This window comes from Lycorma delicatula, chromosome 10 (genome assembly GCF_047948215.1).
Source record: "Lycorma delicatula isolate Av1 chromosome 10, ASM4794821v1, whole genome shotgun sequence".
NCBI lineage: Eukaryota > Metazoa > Arthropoda > Insecta > Hemiptera > Fulgoridae > Lycorma > Lycorma delicatula.
This window is the reverse complement of record NC_134464.1, coordinates 109,561,381-109,584,676: the sequence shown is the minus strand read 5'-3', so window position 1 is coordinate 109,584,676 and position 23,296 is coordinate 109,561,381. Positions and strand designations below refer to the sequence as shown.

At 26.6% G+C, this 23,296-nt stretch overlaps 2 protein-coding genes across 9 annotated transcripts in view; one reads left to right on the top strand and one right to left on the bottom strand.

The window, feature by feature from the left end:
• LOC142331012 (putative prefoldin subunit 5) overlaps positions 1 to 23,296 on the top strand; it is a 122,359-nt gene that overhangs the window by 81,607 nt on the left and 17,456 nt on the right. The window contains exon 6 of one of the 8 annotated variants that reach the window (XM_075376579.1): positions 7,621 to 8,023. The exons of the other annotated variants lie outside the window; for them this stretch is intronic. The gene's annotated coding sequence lies outside the window, so the exon portion shown is untranslated. Of the gene's footprint in view, positions 1 to 7,620; positions 8,024 to 23,296 lie in introns of those variants that run through there. 8 annotated transcript variants of the gene reach the window in all.
• Positions 1,251 to 22,757, bottom strand: LOC142331627 (uncharacterized). The gene is made up of 4 exons (XM_075377654.1): positions 22,686 to 22,757; positions 19,988 to 20,125; positions 14,312 to 14,500; positions 1,251 to 1,324 (listed from the first exon to the last, which is right to left on the bottom strand). Exons 1-4 carry the CDS (start codon positions 22,741 to 22,743, stop codon positions 1,251 to 1,253), a joined length of 459 nt encoding a protein of 152 aa, XP_075233769.1. The 5' UTR covers positions 22,744 to 22,757.

Here is a 23,296-nt window from a genome sequence, read left to right as displayed (position 1 = left end):
TTTATCTTTTGATTTTCTTAACTAGTATTGAATTTCTTCATTAGTGTCTATTGTCATGAAAAGCTATACTTTCTCAGTATTCTTTTGTAATCTTTATTTAAAAAAAAACAAACTAAGCTTGTTACAAACAGTTGTATATGTTTCTAATTTTATAGGCCTGAGAAAATCATTTATATATATATATTCTTTTATATTAAGAAAATAAAAAAGCTATCAAGTCTTGAAAGGATATTTTAAATGGTAATTTAACATAAAATTTGTAATTTCTATTTTTAGTATTTATGATTTTCAAATGAAGTCAATGATTGTAGGTTAAATAACAGAAAAAAATCATAACATTATCTTAAGAAACAATAATGAAAGAACAGTTTCATTGCAAAAAGTAACTGTTTGAGAATTAAAATCCCCAGTAGCAATACTGTTGATGAGAAATGGATTCAATTCATCAATATTGAAGAGACAAAGTCTTTAAATTAACAAACAGTGCAGCAATGGTATGAGGGACATTTTAAAGAATGACTTTCTTGTGACTGTCATAAGGTAATCAAAGACCAGTGATGTGATGAATAAATCATTAGATCGTCAAAAATAATTGAAAATATATTAAATCAAAAGGATATCTTATGAGAGTCAAACAATCGAATGAGTAGTTTATTTGAGTGTATGTTATTTAAGGTATTCTACTATAAAATAGATAAGAATATCCATGTAAATTTGTGAGATAATGGCAAATGATTTAAATAATTTTATAAATAATTTAATGCAGGTTAACAGAGTAAATACTTGTTTATTAACCTCTATTGCAACCGACTTGATATTTTTATTTTTCTTTGGTCTATTTCAATTTTTTTTATTTCTTTTGTTTTTTCATTATATTATCATTTTTTTTATTGTGCTTGGAACGTGTACTTTATGCTTCTTCATAAGTGATTGTTATTTTGAAGTTGTATTATTATGTTATGTAATCAGCTTAGATACAAATAAAATTGTGTACACTCTTGAGAATTCTATCTTATAGAAAAACAACAGTATTCAACTGAACCCATTAAGACCAATCTTTGTTTTGTACAAAATATTATTATTGTTATTAAAAGTATTAAGATGTCCATTATTGCTGTTATGTTTGATTATATGACCTTTTCAAACTAAATCTAATTTATTTTAGCAATTTAATATTCTTTTAGATTAATAAAATAATATGATTTACATAAATAAATTATATTTTATAAAAAAAATTTTTTTTAAATTATTTACCCTCTCTGGAAAAAACATTTCATCCACCTATCTTCTTCAGTTTCTAATTCTATAAAGTTAAAGTCTTCATCTAAAACAGGTTAAATGATTTTTAATTAAACACTTTATTTTAAAAAATTATGTGTTTATAATTAATGTCATAAATTAAAATATAACTGTAAGAATTAATATTACATTTAACAGAAAAAAAATTATTAAAATCTGTTTTAATATGTTATTTTTAAATATCTTATTAGCATAAAATATTATAATATGCATGTTTATATTAGCAATTCAACAACAGTCACTCTGTTTTCATTATTTATGTAATACGATTTTTAATCATATGATAGGCTTGAGTGGTTGATTCTCTATTATGATTTATTGTATAATACCTCTAATCATAAAATCACGCCATAAGTTCAACTCTACTTATATCATTTAATAATTATTGACTAAAACTTACAAAACTTCCCAACCAATTCTGTTTGAAGACTAAATAAAGGCTGAAGTGAGATTTCACTGGATAATGCATTCATTTATCTATCATTTATTTTAACCATTATTTATTTTTTTTTTTGTTATTTTCATCATGTGAATACATTAATGGATTTTTTTTAAGTGTATATCTGTTAATAAAATGTGCTGCAATGATTTAAGTAACATAAGTTTGTGCAATGCATAAAATAAATAAAAATAGTGATTGTTAGTAACAAAGAAAATTATAGTTAGAATATGAATTTTTAGATGAAATGTATCATGAAATTCTGTTATTTACCCGATACAACAACACAATAATTGCTTAGCTTTGTTTTTCTATTATCATGCAACTTAGAATAAAAATATGTGAAAATATTTTTTTTGTAAAAAGTAATTTAATGAACCAAAATTTAGTAAATTATTAATATTTTAAATATAATATTTATCTTAATTTCAAAATATATGATTAAACTCAAAAAAAAAAAGTGTGAACATTAACAATTAAACATTTATTTAAATTTGAAATCAAGACTTACAGCTTCAAAGAATACCTGATTGTTTAAGACCTTGTGATCAATGGTATTTAAGCAAGTCTTCAACAACTGAAAGCAAATCGTATTATGATGTTTAGCCATAAACTATTATTTCTTTACTCAGAAAACATGCTGGCACAGAAATCTGATGTTGCTGTTTACTTTATAGCAAAATAATATTCAAAAATTGGCACATTTGTACTTTTACAAGATTTAGACGTAATTTATATTTTTTAAAATATATGGTTCAGATGACTTTGGGTTTTCCTGTTCGCAGTACCTTATTTTTTAGTGATGAGTAAGGAATTTTTACATCATTTTTGATGGATGAACAAACATATAATCTACATCCAAGTAGCCCTAAAAGTTGAAGGCAGATTATTACTGGTTAAATTCAAGGATATTCATCCTCATCCTTTGTATTTTAATAATGTTACTGTTTTTGGGCAGTGATCACAAACTGTTAATGTTGAATCAAGTTGAAGCATCATTCAAACCAACTACACAAGGAATATAATACTTTAGAATTAACAGCTGTGTCTATCTCACCATCATTTAACATCAGCAATTATGTTCATTAAAATATCATGCTCTTTATCACTTATACTGCTCAGGCCTAAATGTAAAATCAGCCTCAATCAAAATGTAAATCAGCCTAAATGTAATATAATATAATATTTAAAGTATTTAATTTATCTATTTTGACATTTAATTTGATTATGCAATCTTTAATTTATTTATCTTCCAGTTTTAGATATGTTATTATATCATTATTGTAATATCTATATACTTTTATAAATTACATTTTTGTTTGATAAGTAGGGTTACTGTGTTTTACATAAAATAATACTGGACTTGTTGAATAATCGATTGGGTTTGTAAATTTCTTATAAAATAATGTACAATTTATTTTATTTTAAGTGATTTTACTGTCATGCCATTTTTTATTATTAGTTTTAAATTTTGTGATGCTGTTCTGATCAAGGTTTTCACTTGGTTTCCATTTTACAGGTAAGTTACAAGGCAGTTCCATTTTTTTTATTTCTGGAGTAGTATATGTATCAGTGTGTAACATCAAAGTAATATTTAACTGTTACATACTCGTTGGAGTAACATATTTATTTACCAAAATCTAATATAAAAACTGATCCTAAGCCATAATATTTTATGTGATTTAAACTACTTTTGTTTTAGTTAATTCAATTAATTTCTGAAAATATCATTTATAGCATATAATTTATTTTAAAAAAAGAGATGGAAATAATGAATTTAATGAAAAAAAGTTTAGAATCCAGAATTTTACTGAAATTAATCTTAAACTATGTCAACTTTTGTTTTATGAAAGGATCTAGAAATACTAATATATTAATTAATACTTAAGAGTAATAATGAATTAATCTAAAAATATGATTAATCAGTGTCTATTGAATGCTTATAAAAATGCTGATAATGAAAGTCTCTGATGTACTTATTAAATTAATAGTAACAAAGATTGTATATTTATTTCATTCAAAAGATAAAGCATCCAGTAAACTGCCTTGATCTCTAGTGATAATATATTTATTATGTTAATTTGATTAATTCTAATTCATGTCTTTTTTGTTCAATTTAATAGTTTAATTAATGTAATTCATGTCTAAAGGTTGGTATCATTTATCTAGAGCTGGAAATGTGATTTTCCCTGACTTTTGGGATATATGTCAGATAAGAATGAATCTTAGTAACAAAATGCTCTTCTTTTAAATTCAATTTATGTGTTATCTTAATGTAGTAGGCAAAACTTTCATTGTCTTTAGTAAATTTAGTAATTTTACAATAATTCTTTTTCTGTTCAAATTCTGTGGCCTGAAGGTAATTGTGTATGTTGCAATCTATTCAACTGAACAATAAGAAATCCCTCTCCATGGCCCAATGAGATGAGGCTATATGTATGACAAGAAATAAGGTGTAATTTTGTACAGACTCAGGCTGACCAATCCTGAGATTTGTGGTTAATTGAACCCCAACCACCAAAGCACACTGGTATTTACTAACTAGTATTCAAATCTGTATAAACGCAACTAACTAAGTAGCATTTGAACTTCAGAATCTTTGACACCAAAAATCAGCTGCTAAACAACTGGTTTGCGATGAGTTAACCACTAGACCAGCTTGGTCTAATTGTAAATTAATTAAATGACACAAAATTAATTCTTCCTATGAAATTGAAAATTCTTACATTTACTAGACAAATTTAAGTTTGTAAATTATAAGTAATTTATAATAAATTTAATTTATAATAAAATATTAATTTAGTACATTTACATAAAATTTACACACACATACACATAATTTAACACTATAAAAGTACACAAGTAACACAAATACACTTAACATAAACATAAATTCATCAACATATATTACACTAATAAAATCTGTCTTTTTAGTTTACATTTGTTACTATTTTAATGTTTATATTATAATCTTACATATTATGTACATACCCTTATACACATACATGCATACATGCCAATATTTTACAATAACTTTAAACCTAAAAATATAACAATACAGCAAATGAAATACATATAGTGAAAAGTGAAAAAAGTGAACTCTTCATGTAGTGAAGAATTTTGTCAGAAAATATCTTTATACCTAAAATAAATAAAGTATCTAGAAACTTTAGTAATGTGGAAACACCCAATATTAAACTACTGTTTTGTTTTGCAACTATTTAAAAGAAATAACACTTTTTCCCATTTTGATATAATAACACATTGTCATACAATTATTTCCCAAAATTCATAATCAGAATTCTCTTTAAATTAATTTTATATGAATATTACATCAAAATTTAATTTTTTAGAACATGGGAAATACATAAATTTAAATTTGTTATAAATTACAAAATAACAAAAATAGGTTGTGCTTAAAAATTATTTTAAAAAATTCTGTTTAATGAGAATGATGATTCTTCTTTACCGATATTAATGACTACTATGTGTCTACTTATCAGGCCCCCGATCCAGCTTTTTTGCTGCCCTGGGCAAAAATTATTTTCACCATCCTTTACATATTATTATTTTGAAACATAATTTTTGACAGCGAATTTTTGTAGATATTTTTAAAAAGTAAAAACATTATTTAAAATAAAATATATTTATATAAAAAATAATATCAAAAAATACAACACATATTTAAAATTTTCATTTCAATAAAGTATAACAGATAATATTCATAATTAAAACATGAAAGAAAATAAATTGGTTTTAAAAAATGTATGATTACAAATAATAATAAAAAAATCTTTTAATTGATTTGAATTCTAACACAATTTTCTCCTCACTTTTTCCTACAAAATCTCTTATAAGTTCTTTAAAACAAAACTCATTTTTGTAAATCATCAAAATAAACAATGACGGATTTGTTGTAATTTTCTGAATGTCCTTATTTCAAATTACATTTCCACCCATCGGTCATAAAAATAATAGTTTTTCCTGAAACTACATGCACGCAAAAAAATATATTTGCGAAATTGCACTTGAAAGCATCAATGTTTGTCGACAAAGACAGGTTTAAGCCCTTCAATTCATTTATTACCAATTTCAGGGATTCTATTCAAGCTCTCAGAATGCATGCTGCTCCCAAGTGATTTCATTTAACACATTGAAGGATGGTCTGTCTAACTTCCTAAGCATCTGCAGTATGTTGAAAATGTACAACATGTTCATGTTTTATAGTTTTTTATTTAGCTTGTTTTTTCTCTACTACTATTTTTGCTGTTATCTAAAATCTGCTGCTCTGGGCAAATGCCCAGTTTATCTATTATCTGATCTGGGCCTACTATTGATGTTGGCTGTTCAATGATCAGAATGATCATACAGTTTTAGATTGCAAGTAAACTTCAAACTGTTTTTGAGCATAACCTATTTTTTAAATTTATTTCAATAATTATTTTGCACATTTACTAATTTATATTTAAATTCATCATGCTAATGCTCAAATTTGAGTAAAATACTATTTTAATTTGTATTATTTAAAGAAAGAATTATTACATTTGAAATTTTATGAGTTTTTCTAATTAAATTTTGAAATGCTAATTAAATTTCTTCATTTGAAGTTTAGATGAAGACGCTGAATTTAATGATAAATTGCCAGTCACTTAATGCCATTTAGTAAATAGGGAACAGTTTTCAAGTTCATATCATGTTATTCTGTGTTAAACCACTTTATAAAAATGATGACTCTGCAGTAACTATACATAGAAGGTTATTCTGCAATAGAATCTGTGTGAATTCTATGAATCAATAATCTGTGTCACAATTGGCGAGGACCATCTACCATCCACCTTTCAAGCATTATTTAAAAAAAATAAAATGCCATGTCTTATTTAACAAAAAACTATTGAAACATTCATCTCAAAATAAAATCTTATTTAAAAATCAGTATTTTTAAATTTCTTACTTCATTGATGTACCCTGTACTTTAAATATTACAATACACTTATCTTTGTATACATAAACATTAAAATATTTTACAAAACTTTGACGTATTTTGCTTATACTAATTATATTAAGTATTAGATTAAAAGGCAATAACTTTTTTTTATAATTAATAAATATTTTGTGAAATACATGTAACTTTAAACATTTATTTTTTTTTTAATTTTCATGGTATTGTGGTTTGATATTTTGCATTATACTACTTACTTATTTATTCACAATTGGATAATCAAGAAGCTTCTACTACATTAGTTCTGTTTCATTTAGATAGAAATCAAGAAAAATGAGAATATTTATATGATGATAGTTAAAATTCATCCTTGAGTAAAAAAATTTTTTTTTTACTTTTTCTTTTTTTATTCCTACCAAAATATTTTATTTTTACTTAATGAGATGAATTCTATGTACCAGTCTGTATTTTTTATACACCAGCCTGCAGCTCTATTGAATGCGAAGTTGAGATGAGTAGTATCAATAATTAACAAATGATAAATAACAAATGATTGCTGGGTAGATTATTAACAAAATAGTAGTTTATAAAATTTATTTTTGTGTGAAAATGATAATATGTCCAATCATGAGTAACTAGCTTTGTATGCATGCTTTATCTACACTTACTGAATTCAGGCATGCATAAAAAACCCCCTCATCAAGCCAAAATTTGTGAGAACTGCACTAAAATAACTTTGACATGTACAATTTTCACCAAATTACAATTGACTCCATCTTTTCTCCTTTTGTTCATTCATTCTCAATCATTGATTGAATTATTAAAGTTATGAAAATCATTAAATATAATCTAAAATTCATTATGATCTAAAACTATTATTCATTATGTTTAGTTTTTTTAAATGTGTCTTATATAATTATGGCATGTAAAATTTTTTTTTTAGCATACATTTTTATTAAATATTGGTGGTGAAGAAAAAAAACAGAAAGTGGTGAAGGGTAAAGAACTGAACATTAGTTAGCAGCATATGTTTCTGAGAAGAGAAACGAACTGGTCAAAACTTGTAGTACATTGGAAAATATCTTGCCATTTTATGAAAATATAAAAATGAAGAAAAGAACTGTCTATTAATTTTTGTATTTAATGAATAACAAACCTTTAACACTGACATCCAAAACACCATGTACAAGTATATAAATCAAATAATCATGCTTCAGCAAAACATTTACCCAACATAAAAAGTGAAGAATAAGAAATATGAAAAATAGTTTTAGGGTAAAAACACGATCAATTTATTTGGAGCAATAAAATATTATACAATACAGCAATTTATAAAATTATAAAATAAAACTATGTAATAAGAAATTATTATTTTTTTAATTATCTTAATATAATTAAAAGATAAACCTAAAATATTAATAAGCTTTTTTAATATTATATCTTTTGAAAAGAAATAAATATTAAAATTAATTTCAATGTGTAAAATAATTTTTTGTCTGAAAAACTAAAAGAGAAAGTCCTTTTTATTTCCTCAGAAACATCTACTAAAGTTTTAAAATAAATATCACAAAAATTGCATAATTATTAAGGTGTTATTAAAATTGATACATCAATAATAAGTGACACAACAAATAAGTAAATATTTATATACACATATATGATCATGTTTCTGGCAAAATGGAGTGGAGCTTGAACTAAGACAATGAAAGAAATAATAAAATGGTTTGAAATGATTACCATATAATTATAGCTGACTTTGTAAATCTATTTTATGTTAATTAATTAATTATGTGTTTCTGTCTCAAAAGTCTGATGGCTCAAGTCTTGCTTATTAGTTACTGGGGCTTGTACGTTAACCTTTATTTTTTAAAAACCTAACCATTGAATCTTTCTGAAGTACATTTTTTTAAATCCTTCCCTTTTTTAAGTGGCTAAGAAACTTTTACTGCTGGAAGTGATATTTCAAATATCCCTAGTGATGCAGTGAAATCCATTGCCTTCATCTCCACGATTTTGCAGACCAATTTGAATAAGATTTGTAAAAGAAACAAATATTATGAAAGAAGAATTAGTTATGTAGAAAATAAAATAAGTTCATTGCAATCAACTTACACTAACAAGTTGGAATCACACTAACAAACAAAACATTTTTGGTAAAACATGTCATGATGCTGACAATGGTTGTCAATAAAGTATGCAATGCCGAGATGAAATGCTACATCTGCGGAACATCATTCGAGGATTTTAATAATTCAACAATGACAAAGCAGATAAATGAAGATTTTTTTAAATTTGGCTTATTGATACTCCATGCCAAAATAAGATTGTTTGAAGGATTGCTTTATCTTACATATACATTGCTAGTAATAAAATGGCAAATAAGAACTCAAAGTGATAAGCAAATCATTCAACAAAGAAAAATGGAGATACAAGAGGAATTTAAAACACAATTGGCTTTAATAGTACTGTTCCTAAAGCAGGACTTTGAAATAACAATGATGGAAACATGAGTAGAAGATCTTTTATGGATTGTGAGCTATCAGCGGCAATAACTGGCATAGATTATACATTATACATTGTCAAAAACCATTTTAGAGGCTATATCTAATGACCATAAAATAGACACTGATAAATTCAAAGCCTTTTGTTTAGGTATGGTGAAGTTGTATGTGAAATTATATTCATGAAGTCTTACTTTTTTTATACCTACTCTTCATAAAATATTAATCCATGGATCTATCATCATTGAAAAGCTTTATTACCCATAGCAATGATGTCAGAAGAGGCTGCTGTGCTGAGGCTAAAAAAAAACACTTTCGCTTGTACCATCAAGATTTTGCTTGTAAGTTCAGCAGAGAATTCTGCAATCTAGATGTTATATGTAGATTGTTGCTTAGCTCAGATCCAGTAATAACAGGCCTGCAACCTACTCCGAAAAAAAATGAAAAAACCGTTCCTCAAAGAAACTGTCAAAATGCTTCTTCCCATTGCTGATGCAATGAATATTAATATTGTTAAAATATATAAAACAATAAAATCATAGAAAGTATGATATCTATTCTTGAAGAGTTAAGCATTAACAGCGCATTTTGGATTTTGGATTAAACATGCTTTCAACATTTAATAAATTGACAGGATGTGGACAGCCATTATTTAATTAAGAGAGCCTGAAAAAGCTCTGTGTACAAATTCGTGTTTGCAAATACATTCATTAGGTATCACTGGTCAGTAGTTATGTAACAAAAAATAAATATGCAGTAACTGTATTTTGGCTTCTTAAAATTTCACAGTTTATTTTACTGAAAACTAATGGCATTAGTAAAGTATTAAGTGCCTTTACTTACAAACTTTATTCAGTTTTTATTACAGTGAGGGTTTTTCCATTATTGATATGATTTGAAATGATGGGTGAAAAACATTATACTGTTGCCAGGGTTTGAATCTGAGGTTAAATGAATTAGAGCCAGCATGTTCATCATACGAACATCTGGCTGGCTAGTTTGCATGCAGTCTGTCTGTAAACTGAGAGGATGAAACTGGCAACTATTTGTGATTTTACAAACAAAGATCATCAGGGGATTTCATATTTTAAAAACTTAACTTGACGAATTTATTTTGTCAGTGTGAAAAATTGAACTGAGTCTTCAAGTTCAATGTAACATTTAATTTTAACTATTGACAGTTTTTTACTGTTATTTTGTTCAGTATAATTAAATTATTATGTATGTACTTTAGTTCTGCTAACTTATTTTATTTTATCTAGTTTTATTGTTTTACACAAAAACAGGATTTATGTATATATATATATATAAATTCATACATGCAGTTAAATTATGACGATTAGATATAATGAATTTCATTGCTTTATGTAATTATAGTATCATACGTAGTTAATGCAGTACACAAAAAAGATAAGTAAAATGTTCATTGCATGTTCACTACCTTCATTGCATGTAAACATATAATTTTATTATATAAATGATTAAAACCCATGTATATAATATGCATGTTTAGCACTAAAAATATAATGATAACGGCTGATCATCAACCTGACCAGAATCAAAAATTAGTTCTGGCCATTCTTTAAAATGATGTACTATTCTCAAAAATAATAGCCTTACCATACCAGAATTACTGCTATGCCATGTAGCAAGATACCATTGCCTTCTTGACCAAGCCAAATAAATGATTTTACATTAGTCCCATCAAGCTCACCAAAGTGCAAATGATATATATTCACCACAGAGAATTGCTGTTTAGTGGATTTCATTACTGTCAAAGAAAGAACTTATGACTATTACTATTGATTCCTTTTGATGCTTTACATACAATACAGCCTCAAGAAAGACTGAGACAAATAGTTTAACGCAACGAATTAATGCATTATCTTTCTGTTTTGAAATAGTATGTTTTATACACTTTTCAAATTAGCAGTGGGAGTAAAACCGTATTACTCCACAGTAATAAAATAGATAATAAAGAAATAGTTATAATCTTTGAACTGAGTAATGATGTTTATATAATTTATTTTACCCCTTAAAAAAATAAATAAAAAATAATCATACTATGTAACATTATTAATCTACTTTTGCTTATAGATCTTTGTTGTATAATTTAAAAAAATTAAAAACAAAAAGTATCACTGTATTACATTTTCAAGAAAAATAATTTCTGAAGTGTTCATTTCTTATGAATAAATATGTACACGCTCTACATTAAAATTATCATATGTATAAAAGTAATTAATGTCTTTTGAGATTTATAAAACTATACTTTAATCTTAACTGAAAAGCAAAATAAATATTTAAAATAAAAAACCATATATAATTATATATATACATTTATGAATAAATATATTTTCTAAATCTATAATATTTTGTTACTTGTGCATACATGAAGTATATGTAAATATAGATGAAAAATGGTTATAAAATCATAAAGAAAACTTTTATGCAAAAATATTTATAGATTAATAATAAAATAAATTATTAGATGTAATATTTTGTTCTAATTAATGTTAAAAAAAATTTAATTAAGAAATTAACTAACTAACTACCATATTTATTCATATATAAGACCCCTCATTTCTCTGAAATATTCAAATAAAAAAATTAAGCGTTATCTAATTCGGTGTGTTCAATGAAGAAGAGATTAATGTCTTTGGTTAGCTATAGCTATCTTATTTACCTACTGTTTTGGTTGAAGTTTTGTATCGACAACAAAATAAAACACTAAGAAAAAAACAAATAATCAAATAATATCAGTCTTTTTTTTTTACAAAAAAAAATATTTTCCTTTGAAAATATTTCCTATTTCCTTTGAAAATAGAACTGTGGTAACTAAAATCATATATTTTATTGTGATGTAGTCAATATCTTAGATTGTAACCATTCAGCATATTGTTGAACTGCTGTTTTATTTGGGAAAGTATAATTAATAACAATATATGTTTTAGTCTATGTGTGTATGTATATATAAGACTCATCGACAGAACATACTATTGGAAGTCAGGATGTTAAGCTTACTAAAATGCAGATAATAATGAATCTTACAAATTATAGCATCTTTCTGTCCACTACTGGAACTAATTTTATAATGAATATAATTACTCTTAAAGAAAGTAACACTGACATGTGCAATTTTAAATATTGTTATTGCAGATAGTATTATATAACACAGACATAAGAAATATAACCCAGCAGGTTGGTCTAGTGGTGAACTCGTTATTGCATATCAATTGATTTTGAAGTCAAGCATTCTAAGATTCAAATCCTAGTAAGGCAGTCACTTTTATATAGATTTGAATACTAGACCGTGATACTGGTGTTCTTTGGGGTGGTTGGTTTCAATTAACCAGAGGCTGTACAAGATTACACTTCGTTTACATGTTTACATTCATACATATCATTCATTCATCATTCATCCTCTGAAGCAATACCGTACGGTGGTTTCGGAGGCTAAACAGAAAAAAGAGAGATGAAAGAAATATAAGGCAAACAGTGTAGAACAGTACTGTGAGATGTTTCTAGTCCTCAATCAGGTGTCTCCCCTCCACATGGCAAATACTTTCCAGTTATGATGGGGTTGGGGAAATAATATAGTCAGGGCTGATCCAAAGTGGTATGGCTGGCTTGTACATAAGAGTTGCTTCTCTGAAGGTTGGGGGGGGAAAACCTGTACATAAAATCAAGTGATCCTCAAGGTGTAATTTTGATGGGTCTAGACTGCAAAATACACTGCTGCTTTGTGCAGAATAAACAACAGGTTTAGAATGCATTGAATCTTAATTAAAGTCAAAATGTAATGAAAATGATTAAAAACAACCTTTATTGATGAACATCAGGCAGAGACATTCAAAGAAAGGTGAAGCCAGGGTCCTCTTTTTTCCTGTTTAGCCTCCAGAACCGCTGTAAGGTATTACTTCAGAGGATGATGTAAATAACTGTCTTATACTGCCTTATACAGTATCAGGTCGACCATTCTTGATATATGTAGTTAATTAAAACCCAACCACCAAAGAACATCGGTATCCATGATGTAGTAGTAACTAGGATTTGAACCTTTGAACTCTTGATTATGAAATCAGCTGATCTGTGATGACGAGTTAAATACTAGAGCAGTCCAGTGGGCTCAGGCCAGGGCCCTGCATGGGCTGTGCACCTAAGATGTGACATGAATTAATTTGATATCCTTTCAAATATTTCAGCCAAATTGTTGGTAAATAAAGTAGCTATGATCAGTCAGACATAAACATTTTTCATCTGACGAATTATAGAGGATATATAAATTATCCTCTAATGCACATTTTCTATACAGGCTATATATAAAAACTATTTAACATTAATCTATATTCACTTAAGGCCATTATTTACATTAGAATTCTTGGTGATATAATATTTGATAGTAAAAAAGGATTACATTAGTTGTAGACTTGTAATGTCCAGCAATATGAACTTTGCTCAGTTTAAAAATAAATCAATGATTTATCCAGATATCAAAATCATCATAAAACTAATAACTGCAAAAAATAATTAATAAATAAACTTCAATGATTTCATTGGCAAAAATTTACTTTGAAAACTTTAAATTAAATTACTAATAATTACTTTTATAATAGTATTTTTTTACAGAATACAAATTATATGCACACCTTTTCTTTTCTCAATTATTTTGCAATTACTTTTTTCATTTACCAGTCAAAGTCTGATTAAATACTAAGTAGAATAGCATAATTCATGTTAATTCTATACCGGAAACCTTCATTATTTTCAAATTGTGGACCTAGATAAAAATAGGGGGTCTTATAATTAGTAAAGATAGTTTCTTACATTTACATAATTATAGATATATTAAAAAGTTGAGGAAAAAAATAGAATTCTGAATTCTTAAATTATTATAAAAATTCTACACTACATAAACTTAATTAAAATCTGTAAAAGAGAAATGAACACACTGGGAATATTGAGGGACATCTGACAATTATATTACTAACATAGGTTTATAGTATCATGACAATAAATTTTTCTTTCTTTTTTTTTTTAATGAGTGTATTAGTTATATTTAATATTAAATTTACCGACCAATTATGGTCGGTTCATCAGCCATGGCTATTTCATCTGTAGGTGCTTTATTACCTTTACGTTTCTTTGAATACCAAAAGAATACGATGCCAGCCAATAAATTGCAAATGAAAACTAAACATGCTAGGTAAAATGAGTAGCCATAATAATAATCAGCTTTCTTTGGGTGTACCACTGGAAGATGCTCTTTCTCATAGACAATTGAACTCATTAAAACTTCTATGACCACCATTACTGATAAACCTAAAAATAATTTTTGAATTATTAATAATCTTTCATGACATTAACAAAGGTAGGTTAGGCTTAAGAACTATATATAACACTTTTTTAAAATTTATTTATTTACAAATTTTGATAATATTTACATATTAACAACCTCCATACAGGAATGGTTATGTCTATTTGTCTACCTTTTATTCAGTAAGTTCCAGATTTGAATCTGGGTTAGCTTGGCATTTTTCATATGCTATAAATTTTATTTTTTACCTTAAAAAAGAAATTAGGAGATTATGTTTACCAGAAAGATAAATAAAATATGTTGGAAATCTTAATGTTTCATCATTACTTTCATTAAAATAATAGTTAATTGTTTGTTGATACTACTAGTTAGTTAATTTGATATACCAGGTGAAGAATTTAAAACCAAACCAAATCGGCTCAAATTGCAGTTGTTTGAGTACTGTCTTTAATGATGCTAATGTTCCTGCTACTGCCATTATTAGTTGTGTATGTTACTACTCTTATCTATTATTGTCAGCTGTAAACTGTTCATGCATGTTCCATTCAATATAGTCTCTTTCTCTGCAGTTATCTTTTTTAAAATGCTTTATTTGATAGAGGAAAACAATGCTAATGAAAGCTTATGTGAATTCTGGATTCTTTCTAAAAACCCGTAAAAAATTATGGAAAAATTTCTAAATGCCAGTATCCCAGTAAAGATTAGCAGACATGATTTGGTTAAAAAATGCCATCTTGAGTTGGTTTCAAATGCAACAGAAAATAGGCAACCTTCCATCAGGTTCCAGAGACTACAACAGATTCTATAACGGAAAAAGAATTTCTGTGGATCTGAAAAAAATTCATATATAAGTTATCATAACAGAGGTGTAAAATACACATCTTGTTGTAAAGATTCTTCATGATTTAAATTTGAAACAATATCGTGAGCAACTTTGCAGTAACTTAAGAGAACAAACAAACCAAAATGTCTTAATGCGACTGACTTCCCAAAAACATTGTTGAAGGACAGATAGACCTGATGCTGTATTTAATTCAGATGAGGCATGATTTCTTTTATCTGGGCATGTTAATTTACAACACTAGGTATTTTATGACTGAAAATCTTCACCAGATGTTTGAGTGTCCAGTTCACAATGAGAAAATTGGTGTATGATATTAAAAGTGTGCTGCACAATTTTAAAACTGTGCTGTGAAAAAGAATGTGATATCTTCCTACAACATAGAGTAACAAGTCACAAACAAAGATTTACTAGCATGCATTCATGCGGTTTTTACAAGAGAACAAACTGTCAGGCGAGTGCTTTGGCATCCATGTTCTCCAAATTTGTCTAGTTGCAATTCTTTCCTTTGGGACTGTTTGAAGGATAGAGTTTAGGAATCAAATTCCCACACTCTCAATGAAATGAAGGTAAACATTAAATAAAGAGATCTGTAGATTTTTTGTTGAAAGGGTATTGACAATATTTTGCATTAGCTGACTCTCAATATGAACACTTGAGCACATAAAATATATTGCTTACTTTGAATTTTTTTTTAAATATGGTAAATATGTAAACTTTTGTAGATGCAAATACAGAATTTAATTTATGTTTTCATTTTTTCATTTAATTCATAAAATGTTACATGCCTACAATTTTGTTTAGTCTGTAGTGGTTCAATTTTAAGTTTCTCACCTGGTAAATATATATCAAGATTTTTGTACAAGTAAGGTTTAACTAATCTAAAATATAGTTTAAATGAATGCTGTAATGCCTGCTTAATTAGCACTTGTGTACTATCTATTTCCTGAAAAAAATAGAAACAGCTTTAATGATTTAGTTTTAAAGTTTCTTATAAGTGAATTGGAGAATAAACAAAAATTTAATTTAAGATATAATAATTATGTAAAAAGAGGATAGTTTTGGTGGGATAGTTAGTTAAGAAACATTCTGATTTACATTTAATTTGAGGTACAAACGAAAAATTCTAAAATCATCAATTAATTTACCAAATTTTATATTTTAATAAGTTGGTTACAAATATTTTTCACATTCTTCTCATTAAGCTACTTCTTCAACTTTCATTTGATGTCATTAAAGAGTATAAGACTGTATTATAACAGGAGTATTCATTAGCATGCAAATTAATCCGAACACAGATATTATTTAATAAAAGATAACTTTATTTAGAAAAAAATCATACCTGTAGAATTTGTGAATATCTAGTAATTAAAATTTCCTCTTATATTCTTAATCACTTCATGTACACAATTTGGCATCGAATCAACAAGCACACTACTCATTTTTTTAAAATTTCTTCATCATAAAATCATATCAATATTGTTGCTTAATGAGGGCAGTTTTTGTTGTACAATTCAGTTTTGAAAGACATTGTTTTTACTATTACTCAAAGATTTTCAATCTGGTTTATATCTGGCCAGTTGCCTGCCATGGAAACACTTTAATTTTGTTCTTTGATAAATTTGTCCGCTTTTTTGGCAGTATGGTATGATCTTACTGAAACATTCTGTTACCTTGTGAGAGTTTCTTTTTTGAAGTTGTATCACAACCTTTTCAACATACCATCTACTGGAAGTAATGAACAAGGACAATCAAATGTGAAACAATTCCAAGACATTTTTTTTCTGGGGAGGTTTAAGTGAAAGTTGTGTATGAGCCAATAATGTATTTTCATCTGATGCTTTTCTAATATATGGAACTCTTTGCTCCTAAACATATGAATGTAACTGCTTTTTAGCTAGCTGACAAGCTTTCCATCCAGCTGCAAAAGTCGTCATCTAACAGTTGTCATGTGTAAATCTGTTCCACTGGCTGCTAATTCTCAATTTGGTCTGCAGCAAATAATTTTGGGTCACGTTTACTTTTTCTTGCTAATAACCAATCCTGTGTTGGGAATAGTTTTTCTTTTACAGCCACATTTACATTTCCTTTGAGGTGAAAAGAAACCAATGTCTTTAAATCATTTTAAGATACTATTCACTATTCCAAGTGCAACACTACACTCAGTAGTTATTTGTAGTTGTGTCATATAGAAAGAGTTGATATGCTCAGAAGAAAAACAATTTTTTACACTTTCTTGGAGTTATGTCCATTATTTTAGACACACAGGACAAAAGTTATGAAAATATGATTTTTTAATAAAAAGTGGAATAAACTTACACAAAACACTATTTATAACATGAAAATTACTACTCATAAATAACCAAAGAAAAATAACCACAAATTACAGAGACAACTTTCAGAATGGGTGTGGTCAAGAAATGTAGCCACAACATAGAAATAAACAAAAAAATTCCCCACTTTATATTTTCGTAACATTAATATTTAAGTATATATTCAGCATGACGTATGCCAATTCACTTCTGTCAGAAACAGATCTAATAGTATATTTCATGCTATCATATTTGATGATTCTAAATGGATCTAAAAACTGTGGATTCTTTTTGTATAAAAATGTTAAAAGATTATAAATACCCAAAACTTTAGTCATTAAGAATTAAGTGACCTATATATAAAGGAAAAAATTAGTCTCTAAAGTGTAAAACGATATATTTTGAAACTTTACACCCTCTTAGATCTGTTTTGTTACATGATTTGAAATGTTGGGCCTTAATTAATGGGTCAGAAAAATTGATATTTGAAGCAGTTGAAATAGAATTATTGAAATATCTGACAGGTACAGTTTATGGGCCATTAACAGAATAGTAATATTCAGCAAGAAATTAATATATATATTGTGTTTGTTGGGATAATTTAATTCAGGTAGAAATAACATAATATGTTATGGATATAAGTTGTTTTTTTACCTCAAATAACCTTTACAGACTGGTGCAATAATATAATGTTATGTAATCCCATAAATGATGGAGTTTGTAAAATATTTAATCAGGGGTTTTAAAATGTCAGTAAAAAAAAAGAAGATTGTTCTTATTTGTAGTAAGGACACTTCCTGATACCTTATTTCTACTGTTTTTGATAATGAATAATAAACCATTTCTACAATTTTGTTATTCTACCAAGATACATTCATGAAATAGCTAATTATGACTATTTAATATGAAATTATTTAAGATATTATGACATTATTAAATATAAAAAAGATGGATATATAAAAACATGATATATACAATATAAAAACATGGAAATAATTTAAGACATTACAACAGCTCTATTATATTTATATTTGTCATACAGAGTCGGTATGGTCAGAAGAGAAACAATTAAAAATAATCTCAGATTAGACAGACAACTTGCATTATGGGTGTGTTCAAGCAGTGCAGCTACAACATAGAAATAAAAAATTCCTTGTATATGGATTAATTATTAGTACTGTATATTATTTATTATTATTATTATTTGTTAATTATTATTATGGATTTCCTGGCTGCTTTATTAGAAAACAGATTTAATTGGAATTCTCACATGATCAAATTGATTTCTTTTGGAACAACATCAAACTTCCTGTTTTCCTTTGAAGTGCTTTAATAAAATGTTAAACTTATCATTATTAAATATAATGAACATTATTTAATATTTATTATGTGAAGTTTAACATAAACTATTCGGGCTTCCTTAAAAAGTTTGAAGAAATTTTTAAGATACAAATATGGGCTGTCAGGTCATTATCTGGAGCCCATCAGTATGAATTACGTAAACCATATTTAGAAAATTAAAAATGTTTGTATTTATAGATGCGCAATCTTTGTTAAAAAGAATAGTCATTTAATCTTAAAATGTCAATCAAACCAGAGAAAATAAATTTTTTCATGTTAACTCAATATAATACTTCTGCTTTTGAGAAAAGGGCCTTATTCTGTTTCCATTACCATTTTTTAATAACTTACTTAACTACTTACAAAATTTTCCCACCATTATATTTAAAATATAATTAAAAGATTTTCTTTTACAGAAACATAACACGTGGTCGATGAATTTTCAAATACTAAATAAAAAATATAAAAACCTAAATCTGCATTCTGTTCAACTTGTAAATAAATATGAATCCAAATAATTTTCATAAATGACTTTTGAATTATGAAATATTTTATACTTATTTTTTATATTGAGTACCATCATGTATTTATGTTAAAATTTTTTCATGTGTTTAGATTTTAAATAATTAATATCTATTTTAAAATTATAATTGTGTATTTTGTGAAGGGCTGCTGTGATCCAAGTTTTTATCTCTATTTCCTATGATCCCGCCAGGTAAAGTCTTTGGCAGTTACTTTTTTTATCTATAGAATACTACACATATCTACCCATCTTAACATGATCTGTATAAAGTATTATGTACTGATCAAAATAAAAGATTTCTATTTATTTACTTAAGTAAGCTTATTACTGAGTAATTTTTAATTTTAAAATGATTATTATGCTAATTTTCATTTCACATTTAAAATATTATTCATTCATAAAATTTAAATGTAAAATTTTTGTAAAAAGAGTTTTTTAGAATTATTAGTTTTAAACCGGTTGAAATAATACTTACAAGTTATAAAATGAATACCACCAGCTAGTCGTTTAAACATGTACCTTGGATTGCGAAATGTATAGAATGAAAAGAAAAATCCCATCATTATTAATAATAAACTTATTACAGAGAATATCATTTCTGTCCTTGTATAATCTGTAAGTAGAATAAAGAAACATAAAAGATGAAAACAAAAACAACAATGCAACAATAATAGGAATAATATTTTGCAAGTAGTGGATTGCGGTATATTGTTACAAGTATTGCATCAAAATATATTAATTGAAATAATCTTTTTAATCAATAAATTTATTTATGTATCATAAAGTAAGAACGGTAATCATAAATAAAGAATGTCGAGTAAGAAGGATTTTATGGTCACTTTTAACAAAACAGTTCTTAGTTAAATGACTGTGGATACAATTCCTATTTCATTGTTGAAATATTTACTTGACATTTTCTGGCTGAAGACTTCATTGTAGAATTGCCAATAAAGCAATTTTTTCTATATCTTATTCAATATCATTTATTAATTGAGAAAATCTGGACTGCTTAAAATGCATTTACTCCTTAGATTATTACTAACAATTTCTAGCAATATAAAGTTAACTATGTAAGGCACACATTAATATTTTTCAACTTGAGTAATTTATATTGATAGATTTTTATGATATTCCATAAGTGTCCAGATAACTTTTTGGAAAAGAGTCCACTTGCACCTGCATCCAGTTAGTAAGTGTACCTGTAGATTATTACATTCCATTATCACCAGGCTAGGAAGTATTGTTAATTAGAACTTAAAAATAAAAATGGTAGTAATAGGTTAATTAATGCTCAGTAATTAAACCTTCCCTGAGATACTCTAGGCTGGGATACTGAAGGAAAAAGTTAACTACTTTGCCTGGGATCTTAAATCTGTTTATTATAATACATTTTTCTTTAACAAGAATTCCAATTTTTACTAACATCTTCATGGTATAACATGTTTACTTTTTATTCAGATTTTTAATTAAAGGTAATTACCACATTAATTTCATCCGATGGATTAGTGTATCATTCATCTGTTATACTGAAGTTATACTTTTGATCCGAGGTGTCAGCACTCGGAGTTAGATATATAGTACCTGTAATTGCTATCATATAAGTCCAACATCATTCTGTAGGAAAATTCATGTTGAATGAATAATTTTAAAATGAATCAATTTAATTTTTATCGTTTTAAGATTAACGTGAAAGTAACCATATTGGCTGGGTGATAATTTGGCCATATTATTGTATTAATTTTTCTTATTGCATACTTCTGTGTTGTTTCAGTAGCTACAGCACAACACCATAACTTTAAATTCACACTCTGTACATTTGAGTAATAATAGCGTTAGTAATAGATTAATGAAAAGTACTACATAATAACATTGCCTAATACAACTTTTGTTTGACTGTTGCTGTCAAGTAATATATATAATTGTTAATAAAAAGGTATTTAATTCCTATCTGTGCTATTTATTTCACTGTAAACTAGAGTTAACCTGTACTATATACAGGTTAAAGTGGTGTTTATATTTATTTACAAGTGGTGTTTACACCACCCATTGATTACCCATAATTCACAACCCACTGAATTACACATTTTTTCCAATAAGACTTCAGCCTTATTTTTAAAATAAATCAAGTTTTTCAGTTGAGATTATGAAGAGGTTCAGCCATTTGGATTTGAAGAAAATACCATGTCTATGAAAATTTCTCAGAGCAAAAAATGGTGTAGCCATTCATTAATTAATTGTTCCTTGGTATCCGGTCCAGTCAAGAAAAGGTTTGATTGAGGTAGTTTCTAAGTTGAAGAGCACAGTGAGGAGATGCCCTATTTTGCTGCCAAACATAGAATAGTTAAATGGTTTGGGATAATGATGTATGTTTGTGATAACAATAACAATATCTTACTCATGTAAAATTTTAAGATGTGAATTCTGTTTCAGTTGAAGAAATAAGATCTCAACATTTATTTTTTGTAATTCCACATTAAGAGTGATTACTTGATCATTCAATCTTAAAATATGCTTCATCAGACTTTATCACTGAGCTTAAGAAATGATGATTTATTTTACAATGAATAATTAATTTAATTCCTCATAAAACTCCAGCTTCCTAACAAAATCATCTTCATGAAGTAATGATGTATCAGTTGATTGCTAAACCAATATTTTCTACCTGTCATAGAATTTACATTTGCATGTTGGGGAAACTGCCTTGTAGCTGGCTATGTATTATATTCTTCCTTCCAACTTTGTACGTATAAATTAATAATTTCAATCCATTTAGATGTTTAGTTTAGATGTTCTTATGTTGCTGGTATGATAAAAAAAGGTGGTTGATTTAGTTTTGATGGTATGCTGTTACCCTCTGCTTTATTTCTAGACTATGATATAACTAGGTTTTTTGACATCTTCATTGGATATTTGATGAAAATTTATTTTGATTAAAGACGGAATTCTCTGATTTTGTAACAATCTTTGTTTGAATCTTTTTTTTTTGTATATCCCTTCCAGATTTATTGGAAGCTATGTATACAATGTTAATGAGATTATGGATATTTTAAGGAGTTACTGTTGTTTCTTGTTCAAGGTATTTCTAAAAGGCAATTAAAATTTATAAATTCTGCACTACACCTATCTGTTTTGTTTTTTCGTGAGTCAAGAAATTAAACATAATACACACTTACGTAAAATTGTATTATCCAACATAGGATTGCTCTTAATTATAGCATCACTTGGAAACATTTCAAACAATTTACATCTCCCTGAAACAAATAACATATCTTTATTTTAATTTATTTTTGGAAAAGACACAGAATTTAATTTGTATAAGTAGATGATAATTATTATCTTGGTATATTGTATCTTGATTATAATTTTATTATTTATAATGAACATTGCTTTAGGAATTTTAAACTGAAAAATCTGATCAAATTTCTTCTCTGATCTGAGAATTTCTCCAAATATTTACTTTGTAATTATTAAATTTTTTTAAAGTAATATGAACAGTTTTCTATTACAGTTTAAAATATATGTCCAAATCATACTCATATAATTCTCAATAAGGCAAGTTGTAAAAGAAAAGGTGGAAACAAGTTGGAAAGGAAAACTGTACTAGTTTTTATGGGTAGAATTCAGTTAAAATAAAAAAAAAAATATCTTTTATATAACTATGAAATTTGTTATAAAAATATATTTATAACATACATGTTGATTCTGCAATGTTCAAACAATTATAAAAGATTTGATAGAGTAAGCTGTAAAAACTAGCACTTGACAATGAATGAAAATAACATTT

Excerpts from the sequence above, each read along its gene's own strand:
- LOC142331627 (XM_075377654.1), bottom strand. The coding sequence starts at position 22,743 with ATGTTTCCAAGTGATGCTATAATTAAGAGCAATCCTATGTTGGATAAT. Across the intron at positions 20,126-22,685 it reads GTTGGATAATACAATTTTAC|ATTATACAAGGACAGAAATG; the intron begins GTAAGTGTGTAT and ends TTCTACTTACAG. Across the intron at positions 14,501-19,987 it reads TGGTATTCATTTTATAACTT|GTTTATCAGTAATGGTGGTC; the intron begins GTAAGTATTATT and ends AATTATTTTTAG.